General features: G+C 47.0%; 2 protein-coding genes across 4 annotated transcripts in view; both read left to right on the forward strand.

Annotated features, from left to right (window-relative positions):
• Positions 1-3372, forward strand: part of rffl (ring finger and FYVE-like domain containing E3 ubiquitin protein ligase) — an 8154-nt gene extending 4782 nt beyond the window's left edge. The window contains exons 3-8 of the mRNA XM_068705046.1: positions 1-94; positions 177-428; positions 547-751; positions 941-964; positions 1267-1479; positions 1806-3372. The exon at positions 1-94 is cut by the window's left edge and continues 104 nt beyond it. Of these exons, the coding sequence (XP_068561147.1) occupies positions 1-94; positions 177-428; positions 547-751; positions 941-964; positions 1267-1454 (763 nt within the window). The 3' untranslated portion in view covers positions 1455-1479; positions 1806-3372. The remainder of the gene's footprint in view (positions 95-176; positions 429-546; positions 752-940; positions 965-1266; positions 1480-1805) is intronic.
• Positions 3373-3810: 438 nt separating this feature from the next.
• wdr62 (WD repeat domain 62) lies at positions 3811-17842 on the forward strand. 3 transcript variants are annotated; one of them, XM_068705058.1, is made up of 34 exons: positions 3811-4108; positions 4676-4767; positions 4876-4938; positions 5971-6028; positions 6150-6317; positions 6481-6618; positions 6706-6888; positions 8078-8238; positions 8313-8484; positions 8610-8741; positions 8869-9035; positions 9419-9510; positions 9591-9716; positions 10008-10078; positions 11124-11245; positions 11330-11405; positions 11629-11740; positions 11855-11918; positions 12009-12122; positions 12208-12314; positions 13147-13199; positions 13276-13524; positions 14334-14410; positions 14475-14566; positions 14642-14755; positions 14841-14952; positions 15041-15119; positions 15269-15335; positions 15531-15656; positions 15920-16151; positions 16264-16502; positions 16606-16698; positions 16830-16951; positions 17458-17842. In XM_068705058.1, exons 1-34 carry the CDS (start codon positions 4019-4021, stop codon positions 17659-17661), a joined length of 4167 nt encoding a protein of 1388 aa, XP_068561159.1. In that variant the 5' UTR covers positions 3811-4018; the 3' UTR covers positions 17662-17842. The 3 variants fall into 3 exon arrangements, with proteins under 3 accessions (XP_068561159.1, XP_068561170.1, XP_068561178.1); XM_068705069.1 differs by having other exon boundaries at positions 13279-13524; XM_068705077.1 differs by lacking the exon at positions 15531-15656.
• The last annotated feature ends 108 nt before the right edge of the window (positions 17843-17950 follow it).

Consider the following 17950-nt stretch of genomic DNA (forward strand, 5'->3'; position numbering starts at 1 on the left):
GCTGGAGCGGGCGGAGCTCATGAAGCTGAAAGTGAAGGAGCTGAGGGACTACCTGCACCTGCACGAGGTGTCCACCCACCTGTGCAGAGAGAAGGTCACTTCCTGTCCTCCACTGAGCAGCTTGAATGTAGAGAACCGGGTCCCCGTTAAAACCGTGTGTCCCCCCTTTTGTTCAGGAGGAGCTGGTGGAGCTGGTCCTCGGGCAGCAGTCCGACGAGTCCTCGCCATCCGACGAGTCCGCCCCCGAGACCCTGACCCCTGACCCCCCCTCTGTGACCACTGACCCCCCTGACCACACCCCTCGCATCTCCACCTCGACCCCGGACTCCCCCGCCTCCACCCCCGAGCCCCCGGCCCCACAGCCTGAAGCTCTGCCCCCGCCCACAGAGACCGCCCCCCCCGAGCCCGACGTTCAGGAGGAAGACCAGGTGAAACCAGAACAGGGGAGGGAGACTCAGACAGTGTCTTGTTTTTTGAGTCTGGGTCTTGTTTTTGTGTCTGGATTCTTCAGATCTTGATTTAGTTTTCTTTGTCTGTCTGGTTCAGAACTCGGACCCAGAGGAGGTCCCGGTTTCGGGTCGCCGGGCCTCTCTGTCGGACCTGAGCTGTCTGGACGACATCGAGGCGCTCAGCGTCCGACAGCTGAAGGAAATCCTCGCCAGGAACTTTGTTAACTACAAGGGCTGCTGTGAGAAGTGGGAGCTGATGGAGAGAGTGAGCCGGCTGTACCAGGACCAGCAGAACCTACTGGGTGAGTACCAGGACCATAGAGGGTTAGGATCATAGAGGGTCAGGACCAGGACCAGCAGAGCCTACTGGGTGGGTCGGCTGATGGTTTGATGCGACCATTCAATGCTAAGCTAACCATCCCTCTCCAGGTGGGTTGATTAGTTTTATATACCTTTATAAATTAAAGACGTGTTTTCTGTTTGTCTTTCAGCCGCCAACGCTGTGAACGCCTCAGGTGAGTTTTTTGTTTGAGAAGATAAGATGACAAAGATATCAAAACAGAACAATCTATTTGTTCATTTATATGATTCATCGTTATAAAGCTATTTTCATTTATTTATAAACTATTTTGATAATTCATTGTTCAAAGTCCTTTTTAGAGACAAATGCCCAAAACTCTGCTTGTCTAATGATGTCTTTGGGTTTTGGACTGTTGGTCAGGACTACTTATTGACGTTATACAGACCAAATGGATGAAATAATTGGTAATAAAAGCAATAAGTTCACGGTGTCCCGTATGTCTCGGTCTCCCTCCAGAGTCCGGCGGTAGTGGATCTGCAGGTCCGGAGGAGAACCTCTGTAAGATCTGTATGGACTGTCCCATCGACTGTGTCCTGCTGGAGTGTGGTCACATGATCACCTGCACCAAGTGCGGCAAAAGGATGAGCGAGTGTCCCATCTGCCGCCAGTACGTCGTCCGAGCCGTCCACGTCTTCCGGTCCTGAGCCAGCAACCCTGACCTGAACCCAGGTAAACCACCACACCCAATACATTCCATTCTGATCCACACCAAAAATTTGCTTCCAATCCCAGTTTAACCAAACCAACTGGCTTCCAATCCCAGTTTACCTAAAACAACTGACTTCCAATCCCAGTTTAACCAAACCAACTGGCTTCCAATCCCAGTTTACCTAAAACAACTGGCTTCCAGTCCCAGTTTAACTTAATCCTTCATTAACTTCTTAAACTCTCCGTCTCTGTAAACGTGTTCAAACTAACTGAACTCTTTTTTTTAATGGAGATCCTAAAGTTTCTATTTATTGTTTCTATTATTAATTCTTCTTCTTCTTCTGCAGGATGGTCATCAAAGGAACAAACTGAAGGGACCGTCTACAGCTGTGTTTTATTTTGGTAACTCTATTTTTCTAGTGTAAATATGAAGACGAATGTAACAAGTGTCCTTATGTTTGAACACAAACACTGAATGTACAGACCGACTCTTAAGATTTTAACCTTTGAACTCGGGGCCCAGAGAGACTCTACCAAAGAGAAGCTTCACCTGGACAGGTGAGGAGGGTCCAATGTCACCACGCGGCCTTTAACTCACTTATTACAGCCTTTACTGTTTACACTGTAAAAAATAACTCCATGAAGTGAAGCTAAACCACTTCAGCCTTTCCTCTCTGCTTCAGTGTAATTCAATCTGCTTCAGACCAGCAGCCAATCAGAGACGAGACATCAACGTGTTCATTAAACTGCCTTCGGGTCAGATTACCAGCAGGAGAATAACCTCCACACACACACACACACACACACACACACACACACACACACACACACACAGTCTGAGCCCCGCCCCCAGCCTCAGGTGATTGGTGCTGCCGCTGTCAATCACACCTTTTACCTTAAGACGTGCAGCTGAGCAGAAAGATGTGAATGCTGGTTTAATAGAAACAATAGAGGACCCGGGACGCGTCCCTGAGGAACTCCACGTGTTATTAAAGACAGAGAACATGAGGATTTACTAAATGTTGGACTGTTCCTTTAAATCAGGTTTAATAGAAACAATAGAGGACCCGGGACGCGTCCCTGAGGAACTCCACGTGTTATTAAAGACAGAGAGGATTTACTAATCTCTATCAGCAGACTGTCTCTGTGTTGTCTTTGGTGTGAAGTTGACTTTGTGTTGTCGTTGTAACTCTGAATGCACTAATCTGTTGATGCTTTGAACGTTTTCTTTAGTTGATTTTGATTTGTTGGGACAAAGAAGAGGAACTTGTTCCAGAGGGACAATGCAGGAAATATTTTAGTTTAGTTTGTTGTTGTTGTGAGATCGTTAAGGTTCATGTTTGTTGTGAATATGTTAGATTAGCTCTTCTGAAATGATGGTTGGTATTAACAGCCGTCCTTACTTTGGGATCACACGTTCATCTTCAAGTTTAACTTGTGGAACATTAGTCTCCCTGTACTTTGATTCCTCAGCTACAACATACGAACATAACGCAATAATCACCGTTTCATTTGAACTCTTCAGGTATCTGTTAGCATCGTTAGCGGCCCCTACTGAGACCAACACAGCTGGAAGCTAACGTGCTAGCGTCCGGTTGTTTCTCTGCTCGGTGTTGAGGTTTGTTAAAATAAAGCAGTTTTACTTTTTTGATTGTGTCATTTGAATAATACTTTGAGGATCAAAGGGTTCTAGCTCGCGACCCACTGGAGGGGTCCCGACCCACAGTTTGGGAACCACTGCCTTAGTCTCAGTGAGACGCGCTAACGCCGAACATTCTGTCTCCAACTTCTGATTTGAATCACACTTCAGATACTTTGTGATGTTTTCAACTCTGTTCAAAAATGAAATATTGTACATTCGAAGAAGCTTTAGTTTTCTGAGTGAATTTTTGTAATAAAAGCAATTGTCCTCCGGTTGAGTGTCGAGTCTGTCCTCACATTACACATGGTGTTAGGTAATAACATTTACAGCTCATCAACAGATGGGTAATAGGAAAGAATGAGCTGCTTATTAACATTTCTTCTCCAGCAGATGTCATACAGGACACACTCGCTCCATGTGACGTAGTTCTGAATCCAGCAGCACTGAAGGACCAGATGAGTGAAGTTCTGTGATGACGGTGGTTCTTACAGCTGGAAGGCAGGTCCTCGGCTGTCCATTGGGTGTTCTCACGTTAGAGGGCGGGACTTATGCTGTTCATTGGGCAGTGGGCTGGACAGTGTCTGTCCTCGGCTGTCCATTGGGTGTTTTGACGTTAGAGGGCGGGACCTATGCTGGTCATTGGTCAGCTGACAGGGCAGTGGGCGAGGCTCGGTTTGAACCAGAGTCCCGCCGCAGAGAGAAGTGTCAGGTTTCCTTTTAGCATAAAGCTAAGCTAGTCCTCCATCATCATCATCATCATCATCAGCGGAGAGTTTAGATAAACCGACCCGCTCCTGGTTCACCTCAGTGGGCCTTTAATGGACGTGTAGACGGTCTTTGTCTCCGAGTGTGTCGGCTCGATTCGTAGCCGTGTTAGTCAGTGACCTTACATATTAAAGTTGGAGTGAGACGGTGGCCATGGAGGACAGCGGCTCAGTTAACCCGAAGAAGAGGAGGCAACCGGCGGGGAGGAAGAGTCGACAGAGCGGGAGGACCTCCAGCATCCGGGTACTGTACGAGCTAACCGTTAGCATCACGGCTAACCGTTAGCATCACAGGTCTAAGGGGAGTTTTGCCGAAAAGTTTTGAACTAGTTTGAAAACGAAGACGTGACCAAAACTTGTACCATATTGAATGAAGAGCATCTAAACCTCGACGTGTGTCACTCTGAGCGCGGTGAACTTTATGTGACGTTATTATGGTAGTCGTTAATGTTCTCAGACCACCGGTGTGACGGTGAAACATGTGACGTCACAGGGCGAGCTAACGGAAACATGTCCCGGTTCCGATAGTTCTGTTGAGAGGTGACTGTGTGAGTTTAATATGATCCATGAACCATAAAGCGTCTCTAAACCGACCGGGACATGTTTACGTCAGTGATTTACCGTAAAGGAGCGAAAACACAAACAATGTACACAACAGCTGTTCTATTGATGACGTTCTTCTTTACTTCAATGATAATTTAACATGGAAACAAGTGGTGTGTGTGTGTGTGTGTGTGTGTGTGTGTGTGTGTGTGTGTGTGTTTATATATAATGTGTGTATTTAATGCAGTTTGTTTGCGTGTTGTTTCAGGTGAGTCTGGAGAAGGTTCTGGGCATCAGCACAGCCAGCAGCAGCAGTTTGACCTCTGACCCAAAATCTGGTCTCATTGCCTACCCTGCAGGGTAAGCCCCGCCTCTTTTCACTCACCTGTGTGGACAGGGTGACGGACAACATTAAGACGAAGCGTTGGCTGTGATTTATTTACTTGAATGAACCTGTTTGTGTTTCAGCTGTGTCATTGTGCTGCTTCACCCGAAGAAGAACAAACAGAGTCACATCATCAACACGTCCAGGTAGGACGTGATGGACTCATGAGGACACACCTGAGAACATGAGATCTTTAATATTATCAAAAAGCTCAGGTTCTGCAGTTCTTTTTCAGCTAGATTGTAGAGCGTTGTGAAGAAGGGCCATAGAGCTCCTCTAAGAAGGGCCGTAGAGCAGAGCTCCTCTAAGAAGGGCTGTAGAGCGCCTCTAAGAAGGGCCGTAGAGCAGAGCTCCTCTAAGAAGGGCCATAGAGCTCCTCTAAGAAGGGCCGTAGAGCAGAGCTCCTCTAAGAAAGGCTGTAGAGCGCCTCTAAGAAGGGCCGTAGAGCAGAGCTCCTCTAAGAAGGGCTGTAGAGCGCCTCTAAGAAGGGCCGTAGAGCAGAGCTCCTCTAAGAAGGGCCATAGAGCTCCTCTAAGAAGGGCCGTAGAGCAGAGCTCCTCTAAGAAAGGCTGTAGAGCGCCTCTAAGAAGGGCCGTAGAGCAGAGCGCCTCTAAGAAGGGCTGTAGAGCGCCTCTAAGAAGGGCCGTAGAGCAGAGCTCCTCTAAGAAGGGCCATAGAGCGCCTCTAAGAAGGGCCGTAGAGCAGAGCTCCTCTAAGAAAGGCTGTAGAGCGCCTCTAAGAAGGGCCGTAGAGCAGAGCGCCTCTAAGAAGGGCTGTAGAGCGCCTCTAAGAAGGGCCGTAGAGCAGAGCTCCTCTAAGAAGGGCCATAGAGCGCCTCTAAGAAGGGCCGTAGAGCAGAGCTCCTCTAAGAAAGGCTGTAGAGCGCCTCTAAGAAGGGCCGTAGAGCAGAGCGCCTCTAAGAAGGGCTGTAGAGCGCCTCTAAGAAGGGCCGTAGAGCGCCTCTAAGAAGGGCCGTAGAGCAGAGCGCCTCTAAGAAGGGCCGTAGAGCGCCTCTAAGAAGGGCCGTAGAGCAGAGCGCCTCTAAGAAGGGCCGTAGAGCTCCTCTAAGAAGGGCCGTAGAGCTCCTCTAAGAAGGGCCGTAGAGCTCCTCTAAGAAGGGCTGTAGAGCTCCGTGAAGAAACTCAGCAGAATGCAGTAAAGACGTGTTTGTGTTTCAGGAAACCCTTCAGTGCGCTGGCCTTCTCCCATGATGGAAAACACCTGGTCACTGGTGAGGTAGGAGCTGAGTCACATACACCTGAGACTGTTGTTGCCTCTCTGTGGACACCAGGGAGGACAGGTGAAGGTGTGTGTGTATACCTGAGAGAGAGTGTGTGTGTGTGTGTGTGTGTTTCAGAGCGGTCACATGCCCTGTGTGCGGGTGTGGGAGGTGGATGGAGGTCAGGTGGCCGAGGTTCAGTCTCATAAATACGGAGTTTCCTGCGTGGCGTTTTCCACCAACAGCTGCTACATCGTGTCTGTGGGATACCAGCATGACATGACTGTTAGTGTGTGGGACTGGAGGGTGAGGACACACACACATACACACACACACACACACACACACACACACACACACACACACACACACACACACACACACACACACACACACACACACACATCAGCACCTGTTTTGGTACATCATGATGATATTGAGTCCTTCCTGTCTTTGTGCCTTTGAGCAGAAAGGTGAGATCATCGCCTCCAACAAAGTGTCCAGCAGAGTGTCCTCCGTCTCTTTCTCTCAGGACAACAGTTACTTCGTCACCGCGGGAAACCGACACGTCAAGTTCTGGTACCTGGACGCCTCCAAAGAGAGACGGGTAATCATCTCGTCAGCCAATCGCTGCTCGTCTACACTCGTCAGCCGGTCGGTAGTTTGAACTAACTGTTTTTCATCCCATATCCAGGTGAACAGCACGGTGCCTCTGATTGGTCGGTCAGGGTTGCTAGGAGACCATAAGAACAGCGTGTTCAGCGGGGTGGCGTGTGGGCGTGGCCTTGTGGCGTCCAACACCTACTCCATCACCAGCTCAGGTCTGCTGTGTCTGTTCAACAGCAGCCGACACCTGGAGGCCTGGGTCAACCTGAAGGTGAGTGAGGAGCACAGGAAAGTACACCCGTACATGCAAAGTACACCCGTACCATGTAAAGTACTCCCGTACCATGTAAAGTACACACGTACCATGTAAAGTACACCCGTACCATGTAAAGTACTCCCGTACCATGTAAAGTACACACGTACCATGTAAAGTACACCCGTACATGTAAAGTACACCCGTACCATGTAAAGTACACCCGTACATGTTAAGTACATGTCAAGTACACCCGTACTATGTAAAGTACATGTAAAGTACACCTGTACAACGTAAAGTACATGTTAAGTACACCCGTACACGTAAAGTACACCCGTACATGTAAAGTACATGTAAAGTACACCAGTACATGTAAAGTACATGTAAAGTACACCAGTACCATGTAAAGTACATGTAAAGTACATCCGTACCATGTAAAGTACACCCGTACCACGTAAAGTACATGTAAAGTACACCCTTACCACGTAAAGTACACCCTTACCATGTAAAGCACACCCGTACCACGTAAAGTACATGTAAAGTACACCCGTACCACGTAAAGTACATGTAAAGTACACCCTTACCACGTAAAGTACACCCGTACATGCAAAGTACACCCGTACATGCAAAGTACACCCGTACCATGTAAAGTACACACGTACCATGTAAAGTACACCCGTACATGTAAAGTACACCCGTACCATGTAAAGTACACCCGTACATGTAAAGTACAACCGTACCATGTCAAGTACACCCGTACATGTAAAGTACATGTAAAGTACACCTGTACAACGTAAAGTACATGTTAAGTACACCCGTACATGTAAAGTACATGTAAAGTACACCAGTACCATGTAAAGTACATGTAAAGTACACCCGTGCCATGTAAAGTACACCCATACCACGTAAAGTACATGTAAAGTACACCCGTACCACGTAAAGTACATGTAAAGTACACCCTTACCACGTAAAGTACACCCGTACCATGTAAAGTACACCCGTACCACGTAAAGTACATGTAAAGTACACCCTTACCACATAAAGTACACCCGTACCATGTAAAGTACACCCTTACCACGTAAAGTACATGTAAAGTACACCCTTACCACGTAAAGTACATGTAAAGTACACCCGTAACGTGTCAAGTACGCCCAGACCACCAAAATAAAAGCTCATTGTCGTTCAGCTGCCTTGTTGTCGTCGACAGACGTCGTCTGCGAGTTGTCTGGAGGTCAGCGAGGACTTCATCTTCTGTGGTTGTGCTGACGGAGCCATCAGAGTGTTCAGTCCATCCAACCTGCAGTACATCTCCACTCTGCACCGACCTCACCGCCTGGGGGTGGACCTCACGCAGAGCGTACAGCACAGGTACGAGTACTACCAACACGCTGGGTAGCTTATTGAGAGCACTCCTGGTGAATACTCCCCGTGTCCCTTGTCAGTCTTGGCGCTCGGTATCCGGACACGTCGGCGGTGACCTTTGACCCCGCCGCCCGTCAGCTGACCAGTGTGTACAACGACCACAGTGTCTACGTTTGGGACGTCAGCGACGTGAAGAACGCCTGCAAGCTCTACTCCGCTCTGTACCACAGCAGCTGTGTGTGGAGCGTCGAGGTACGTCTGCAAATACTACAGGATGTACTTCACTAACAGCACATACAAATACTACAGGAAATACTTGAATCATGATACAAACACTTTAGATTGTAGATACTACTACATGTATACTTTGTCCTCAGGTGTATCCAGAGCTGTCCGATGTGTCTCAGGCGTGTCTTCCTCCGTCCTCTTTCCTCACCTGTTCCTCTGATAACACCATCAGACTGTGGCACACCGACCCCCCCACAGGACACGGAAACCTCTACAGCAACGTAAGGCCAGCTGGAGTACAAGTACACAAGTACACAAGAGTACTAGTACGAGAGTGTATTTGAGTGTACTATTGAGGCTCAGCACCAGACCACAGAGCTCGGAACTAACTTCCTGTTTGTGTTTCAGGACCTGCAGAGGATTCTGTATGTGGGGGAGAACACGCAGCACCTGCAGGCCGAGGGGGAGAGGGGGGGGGAGGCCGCCGGGGCTGATGGGAAAGCTGGCGTCAGAGTCCTGAGTATCAGTCCTGATGGACAACACCTGGCAGCCGGAGACCGCTGTGGAAACCTGCGGTGAGAGACTCGTAACGATGACGTAATGCTGGTCAATAACTGATCAGGGCTCTGTAGTTATTGATCTCTGCTGCCCTCTGCTGGACGGCACCTGTACTTCTACACATAGTTTCTTTAACTTAACCTTTAAGTCTCACATGGACATTTTGGCTTTTTCATAGTTAGTTTCCATCATTTCGGCTGTTTTTATGCAAAATGTTAAACATTTATAATTAAGTCTATAATAAACTATGTGGCCAAATAAAGGCTAAATACAAAAATGTCCCCATTAAAACGTTTGATCCCACGACCATAAAACTATTTATTTGTTTGTTATGTTTTTCTTCATAATCAATATTGTTGTTAATCTTTAACCCCCCCCCCCCCCCCCCTTCTGTGTTCAGTATCTTCGGTCTGGAGTTCCTGGACCAGCTGGTGAAGATCGAGGCTCACGACTCGGAGGTGTTGTGTCTGGAGTTCTCCCCCACGTCCACAGGTGAAGAGCTCAGGCCACCAGGAGGAGGTGGAGGTTGGGTTCCACGTCGGTGTGACACCTGACCGATGTCGTTGTTTCAGGTATGAATCTGTTGGCGTCGGCCAGCAGAGATCGACTGATCCACATCTTCAACCTGGAGAAGAACTACAGTCTGCATCAGACTCTGAACGACCACTCGGCCTCCATCACCGCTGTCAAGTTCTCTGGTGACGTAGATCCAGACTCTGTGTTTATGTCCGTCATTCAGGAAGCTTCTACTGCACTCAAAGTACTAATACCGCCATGTAGAAATACACGTAAACGTCCTCATTACGCAGAATGATGTATATGATATTATTACTTTGTGTTCACATTATGAAACACTGTTTACACGTCTGTTTAAGATACTTTAAAGTACATGAAGTTATCAGTATTTCCCAGCTGGTATTACTCCGTAGCACCAGATAAAAACACGTCCGTCTCATCTGATAACAACTCTTCATGTTTCCTGTGTTCAGGTGAGAGTCCAGAGGTTCGGATGATCAGCTGTGGAGCCGACAAAAGTATCTACTTCCAGTCAGCTGAACAGGTCTGAACCCTCTGATGTACAAAGAGATGCATAAGAATGATAAAAAGACTTCTAATGCTAACAGAAGTACTTCAGTAATTATAGAAATACATCTAATACTAACAAAAGTACTTCAATAATTATAGAAATACATCTAATACTAACAAAAGTACTTCAATAATTATAGAAATACATCCAATACTAACAGAAGTACTTCAATAATTATAGAAATACATCTAATACTAACAGAAGTACTTAAAGTAAGGCCAGACATACTTCCACTACTACCACAAATACTTCAGTAATACTTCCACTACTACTCGAAGAACTTCTACAATCAGAAATACTTCCACTACTACAATAAATACTTCAATAATACCAGAAATACCTTCAGTACTTTTAGGTACAAACTAAAATACACTGAATTGTCCATGATGTCACGTATGTTTTACATGATGTCACGTATGTTTTGTACGATGTCACGTATGTTTTGTACGATGTCACGTATGTTTTGTACGATGTCACGTATGTTTTGTACGATGTCACGTATGTTTTGTACGATGTCACGTATGTTTTACATGATGTCACGTATGTTTTACATGATGTCACGTATGTTTTGTACGATGTCACGTATGTTTTACATGATGTCACGTATGTTTTGTACGATGTCACGTATGTTTTGTACGATGTCACGTATGTTTTGTACGATGTCACGTATGTTTTACATGATGTCACGTATGTTTTACATGATGTCACGTATGTTTTGTACGATGTCACGTATGTTTTACATGATGTCACGTATGTTTTACATGATGTCACGTATGTTTTGTACGATGTCACGTATGTTTTACATGATGTCACGTATGTTTTGTACGATGTCACGTATGTTTTGTACGATGTCACGTATGTTTTACATGATGTCACGTATGTTTTACATGATGTCACGTATGTTTTGTACGATGTCACGTATGTTTTACATGATGTCACGTATGTTTTACATGATGTCACGTATGTTTTGTACGATGTCACGTATGTTTTGTACGATGTCATGTCTGATGCGGTCCAGACGGTGGAGGGTCCCTGGTTCTCCAGAAGTCACCACGTGGTGGAGAAGACGACTCTGTACGACATGGACCTGGACTCATCGAGGACTCACGTCTCCGTCGCCTGTCAGGACAGAAACGTCAGGTTAGAAAGAGTAGAAGAAGAAGAGAAGGATTTATAACGGTCAGTGAAGAACACTGAAGCTGACTGAGTGAGTTTCTTTTTCAGGGTTTACAACGTGGAAACTGGGAAGCTGAAAAAGTGTCTGAAGGGTTCGACCAGTGATGAAGGAGCTCTGCTGAAGGTGAGGACACGTTCATCCATTGTTGTTTCAGCTGTCAGTTCATTGATCTCTAGCAGACTCCCAGCATGAGTTTGTGTCTCTGCTGTTTGTAGGTCTACAACTACCGATGAGCGTCTTCACGTGTCTGTCAACTATTTTGATAATCAATAAATTGATGTGAGGCGGAAGCAGATGATGACGACTTATTCTGTGACGTGATTGGCTGATACTTTGTCGTCTCCAGGTCCAGATGGATCCGTCCGGGTCGTTCTTCGCCACCAGCTGCTCCGATAAAAACATCAACATCTTTGACTACGAGTCAGGAGAGTGTGTCGCCACCCTGTTCGGACACTCTGGTGAGTAAATCCAAGTGTTTGGTTTGTTTTTAAGTCTCTACACAAAGTGTGTCGTAGTATTCGTTGGTGGTTTGTAGTTAACTGAGAGTCTGTTAACTGTGTTTGCTTCCTCAGAGATCGTCACCTGTATGAGGTTCAGTCAGGACTGCAGACACCTCATCACTGTGTCTGGAGACAGGTAGCGTTCTGATTACCCTCTCTTCTAAGCTGTACTTTGTTAGGAGTTGTTTTAATTCTTTAATAACGATGAACTATGTCGTTGTTGTAGTTGTGTGTTTGTGTGGAGGCTGGACTCTCAGATGACCAGCACCATGAGGAAGAGGCGGGGCCTCAAACTGTCCGCTGCACCTGAAACCTGCAGAAATAAACGGCAAAACATCAGGTGAGTGAGATGCTGAAGACCTGGAGGAGTGAAGCGGGCCCATGTGAGTCTTCAGGTGTTCGGTCTTGTGTTGTTGTTGTTTCAGGAGGGAGACCTTCATCACTGGACCCTCCTCTCAGCTGCCTCAGATGGAGGAAGACGAGGAGGAAGAGGCCGACCTCGGGACTCCAGCCAGACTGGGCTCTGCTCAGGGTGAGGATGAGGTCTGGGGAAGTCCAGTCTGTTTTTATTTTGTTCTTTCTGACCTCCAGAGAGGCTATGACGTACCTGGATGTGCAGACTCCTTCCTGTTCCTTTGCTACAGAGACAACATGGCCGCCCATTCACAACATGTTGACACCATGTGTTAGTTGTGGTAGCGAATGGATAAAGACTTGTGATTTCAATGTGTAATAAGCCACGCCCACTTAAATCAATGTAATGCATCGACTGAGTCGTGAAGCTGCAGAACATCCTGGTTACAATTTAAACAGGTTTATAGTTTAAACATTTCAAATGTATACTTTTAAAACAGATCAACATATTTTTAGAGCAGAAGACCTTTAATGCAAAGATTGCAGATGATTTGAGATTCAAATAATAATTTTGACTTTAAGCTGCTGTAGAAAGATAATTCTGAAAACATAGACGTGATTGTTACAGCGCCACCTTGTGGTCAATAAGTGTAACTCTACATGTCTGAGAAGATGTTGGCATTTTTTAACCCATCTGCCAGTTTCAGGGACTTTTGGTTGGACTGTTTCTGCTGAACAAACACTTTTAGTTGAGGAAAAATAAGAAGAAGGATGACAAAGACAAGACGGCTCCTAAAGAAACAGCTGGTGTCTGACTTTGACCGTTTTTATTTGAGAGGGAGAGAAGAAGATCATCAGCATAGCGGCAGATTAATAACTGTTGTTTGTCCTGTGCTCAAAGCTTGATGTGTTTATTAGAGAGCAGCTTGTGTTTGAATCATGACGTTGTTGTTGTTGTTGTTGTTGTTGATGTATGTATGTTGTTGTTGTTGTTGTTGTTGTTGTTTCAGATGCTCAGCTGCTTCAGACCAACGGGAAACTGCCCATGTGGTTCAGAAAGCTGGTAAATCAAGTTTACTGCTGAAGTCTTTGTTTCTGGTCACTTTGCAGATTAAACTTGATTTGTGATCTGTGTTCAGCAGGGTGAAGGCGGAGCCTCCTCTAGCATCCAATCGGCCGCTGAGCCTCGTCAGGTGAGGAGCCGGTGGGCGGAGCAGCTGAACCCTCTCACCATCTGCTCCAACTCGTCCCCGAGTCCCACCAGGAGTCAGGAGGAGGAGGAGGAGCCTATAGAGGAGGAAGAGGAGGAGGAGGGAGACTTCCATCCTCAGAGTCTAGAGAGTCTGCTGGGAGGAGAGGAAGAGGAGGAAGATGATGGAGAGAAGGAGGTGAGCTCACTGATCACCTGATCACAAACTGATTGATTGAATGTATAGAAAGTTAACCCTCTGAACCTCAGGACCTGTTAATACCTCACTGTTTACTGTGATATTAATACATATACGTCATACATATCTAATCTATTCATCAAAGTGTCCACAAGTTTGAAAACAAAAGGAGGCTTTACGTGTTATAAACATTAAACTATTGACATCTCTCCTCCTCTCCTGTCCTCTCTCCTCTCCTCTCCTCTCTCTCCTCTCCTGTCCTCTCTCTCCTCTTCTCTCCTCTCTCCTCCTTTCCTTTCCTTTCTTCTCCTCTCCTTTCCTTTCTTCTCCTCTCCTCTCTCTCGCTCCTCCTCTCCTTTTCATTCTTCTCCTCTCCTCTCCTCTCCTCTCTGTGTTCACTTCCTGAAGTTCAGTCATAGTTTCTCTGATTTCTGGTCACATGACTGTTGGTCTCAGATGAATCAATCATGACGTCATAGTTTCATGTTTTTACACAATCTGGTTAAAGTGAATGTTTTATTAGAGGAGACATTTGTAATGACAACATGAAGAATTACATGATTTATTAAATATCATGATTTTAAATTTCGTTTTGTTTGATTTTTCTGAAGCGGTCGTCCCACATGATGTGTTCAAGGACCGTCGGAAAGATGAAAATCTGTTGATTATGACCTTTTTTTACAGCCTCTGGCTGTCAAACGGTGCCTTTCAATCCCGCTGGTGGATTGTGGGGTTCAGAGCGTTGAAGTACACGTTTAGGTTCAACACCTGTGTGAGCAGGTACCTGATAGTCTCTGTGTGATGTTCAGGTGCTCCAGAATCCAGGTGACAACAGCAGCTACATCCTCTACCCCAACACCACCACCACCTCCTCCTCCTCTGACAGGTGAGGTTCATGTTCACCTGCAGACGCTCACAGCCACATGAACTTAACACCCGTCTGTTCTCAGGGAGTTCGACGTGGAGGCTGCGACCGACCAGGGTCCGGACTCCGCCTCCTCTGAGGGCTCAGCGGGAAGCGTGGAGCAGCAGCAGGAAGCGGGTTAGAAAGCCGGAGAACGAATCAATCCCGATTTCATTATGAATCCTGATTATTGACACGAGTTTCTCTCCTCAGACACAGACTCGCTCAGTCAGGGGAGCTCTGTGGGCAGTCTGCTTCTGGAGGACGACGAGGACCGGAACTCTCTGAAGAACCACTTTGACACTTTGAGCTCCAGTCTGAGCGACGGTACCGAACCCTCTTCATCTTCATCATCTTCATCGGTCCGCTCACACGTACGCTGATGTCTTTTTGTGAACTTTGATCTTTTCAGAGAAGTTTGACACCGACCTGAAGTCTCTGCTGCCTCCGGAGGAGGAACGCTACCTGAACCCTCGACTCAGCATCTCCACCCGCTTCCTATCCCGGTTCCAGGACCGGATCAGGTGAGTTCCCCCACAATCCTTGGCGACTCTTGAGGGACAGGTGTGACCATCGTCATGGTGATAACGAGGCCTTTTCTGCTGTTTTCAGGGCGTGGCCGAGCCGAGCTCCGCCCCCCGCCTCAATCCCGACCAGAATCTCAGAGGAGAGCAACGTCAGCAACACATCGGTACTAACACACCTGAAACGCACCTGAGCAACAGTAAACACACCTGAGCTGGATGGCGACTGACTCTTCCTGATCACCTGCACATTTGCATTTTATAGAACACCTTGACAGTTAGTGAATAGCTTCATGCAGGATTTGTTTGTTTTCAGGTGAGCTCTGAGTTGAGCAGTGATGCCTCAACTGAGTCGACTCAGAAAGAAAACACCAGCAGTGGTGGTGAGTCATCACTTTGGTTTTCCTTAATTTAAACCTGTAAACAGGAAGTGTGCGTGTTGAAGGCGTCTATCAGCTTTTATAGAAAGAACAGAAGCTCCAGGACGCTGCCCTGAGGGACGCCACATGTTGTCAAAGGTGTGTGTGTGTGTGTGTGTGTGTGTGTGTGTGTGTGTGTGTGTGTGTGTGAGATCACAGTGAGATGCAGTCAGTCAGTCCTTCGTCGTAGAGCTTCCTGCATGATTTCCCATCAGCCCCTTCGCTGCCCAACACGCCGCCGCCGACACACTGTTGTGGTCGTCCAGTGCAGAGAAACGCTGCGAGGTGTGTGTGTGTGTGTGTGTGTGTGTGTGTGTGTGTGTGTGTGTGTGTGTGTGTGTGTGAGAACATTTGGGTGTTTTGTCGGTTTTCTGGTTTTCATTCTGCTGTAAAACTCACGAGGTCGTTGGTCAAGCTGTCTCTTGTCTCTTAACCCTCAGTCGTGTCTTCAGGTTAACTGAAGTGTCTCCACCTGTTCACCTGTACCTTCTTATTCTACGTTTCATCAGTTCTCACTCTCTGACCTTCTTCTCCCTCAACCTCATCAGACGTCACCTCCAGGACTCTGGCGGCCCACAACAGCTGCGCGGCGCCTCGGCTCGGATACCTCGGAACCACTACCAGCTCCAGGGCTAAGCTGATCCAGGACCCCGCCCCCACGGCCCAGGAGGAGAAGGAGAACCTCTCCTCCTCAGACCTCCAGCCTCCTGCCCCCCTGCTGTCTGCTGGTCTGGACCTCCACCGCACCAAACCTGACCCCCATCAGGACCCGACCAGCAGGTAACATCCTGGTCCCATTGCCCGTCTTTTTATGTATTTATTCTCATTGATGTCGACATCTGAGGTCAACAATAAGTTGTGTTTTTATAAATGACTAACCTTCTCTCGTCAGTGTCACTCTGTCGCCTCAGGTGACGGCCACGCCCACCAAGGTGATGTCACAGGGCGGAGTCAGGCGGTTCAGCAGCATCGGCAGCGTTGAGGAGATGCTGACCCTAACCCCCGCCTCCTCCGTCACCCTCACGGCCATGCCCACTGCCTGTGACATCACCACCTCTGACATCATCAGCTGCTCCGCCTCAGAAGAAGAGGGCTCAGGAGGACCCGAGACCAGAATCCGGACTGATCCAGGTGAGAATATTCTGACTTTCATTGCGACGATGATTTTTAAATATTTAAACTATTGTCTGTTTCTTTGCATTAACATGAGTTTCTGATTGTCTTCTTGTATCAGACTCGTCTCTGGCAGCTGATTCGTTGTCCTCTGACCCGCCCACCTCCTCCTCCTCCTCTCCTCTGTCAGAGAAGCCCCGCCCCCCTCAGACAGGTGACTTCCTGTCAAAACATCGATAGACTCGGATATCTCCACATCGTTCTAGGTCGTCGTTCCTGCTCCTCAGAGGATGGACCCTGTACATGTGTTCAGGATCATCGGGATGTTTGTTTCTCTTGTTGCAGGTCCAGGTGGTGACGAGGATGATGAAGATGATGATGAAGAGTCGGTCAGTCTTCAGCAGTGTCAGCAGGTCGCCAACGAGCTGAGACAGACGGCGAGACGAGCCGTCCACCTGTACCGACAGGTGATAACCCTAACCCCTCTAAAAGTGAACAGTCATTAAAATACATTCAGTAGCTAGCTTAGCATAGACGTGCTAACGTGCTACTTACAGTAATGCTGCGCTAACGTTAGCTCCACTACTTTTATAACCTCTCAGAGTAACGGGTCTCTGTTACACATTCAACACTTTAAACCAGGAGCCAGAGATGCTGCGCTGTGATTGGTCAGTCTGTGTATGAGGGGCGGGGCTTAGAGAAAGTCATATTTCAAGGATAAAGTTGCGGGAAAGAGAAGGAGTCTAAATATTTTGAGACGTTTAGGCAAATAACTTTAAAAAACTAATACGATACACTATATAATATTATAAAGTAATATAACTTAAAGTAATATATAAACTATTGTCAAAGCTGCTGAATACTCATGAACAGTATCAAGTACTCTTAGTTTTATATATTTATTGTTTTTTCCTCATTTCCTCCTCTCTGCCTTTTTAAATGAAGTAATGAATAAATAATGAATGTCCTCCAGCTCGGCGGGTCTGATCGGTGTCTCCAGATGTCGTCCGTCCTGCAGGGTGCGTTTGATGTCGTTCACTCTGAGCTGCAGGCGGTGCTGCTGCGGGGGGGCGGAGTCTCCTCCGCGCGGCTGGAGGACGACGGGACGACGTCTCTGCTGGAGAAATACTCAGAGCTGCTGGTCCAGATGACCCAGAACAAGCTGAACCGGGTCTGAACCCGTACGGAGGCTCAGAGGACAAACGTCACTTTAACGGTCGGCTGAGTGACTCGGCTGTTTTTATCAGTATTCAACTTAAAGCACCTTACGTTTGTTTTGATCTTGTTTTAAATCACGACCACTGTTTGTACATAAACTGTTTTATATGTTTATTAATAAATGTTCAATTTGTCTCTAAGTTTGTTTGTTTTATTTCAGCTTTAGAGACGACGTTGAAGTCGTGAATTCAGAAGAAATCAACTTTCTGATTTGAGTCTTTTCTCATAATATTACAATATAATAACAT

The sequence above is a fragment of the Cebidichthys violaceus genome, unplaced genomic scaffold, assembly GCF_023349555.1.
Source record: "Cebidichthys violaceus isolate CVI_PGR_0920_01 unplaced genomic scaffold, fCebVio1.0.p SCAF_1, whole genome shotgun sequence".
NCBI classification, from domain to species: Eukaryota; Metazoa; Chordata; class Actinopteri; order Perciformes; family Stichaeidae; genus Cebidichthys; species Cebidichthys violaceus.

Excerpts from the sequence above, each read along its gene's own strand:
- wdr62 (XM_068705058.1), top strand. The coding sequence starts at position 4,019 with ATGGAGGACAGCGGCTCAGTTAACCCGAAGAAGAGGAGGCAACCGGCG. Across the intron at positions 6,318-6,480 it reads TTAGTGTGTGGGACTGGAGG|AAAGGTGAGATCATCGCCTC; the intron begins GTGAGGACACAC and ends GCCTTTGAGCAG. Across the intron at positions 11,246-11,329 it reads TGTCAGGACAGAAACGTCAG|GGTTTACAACGTGGAAACTG; the intron begins GTTAGAAAGAGT and ends TTTCTTTTTCAG.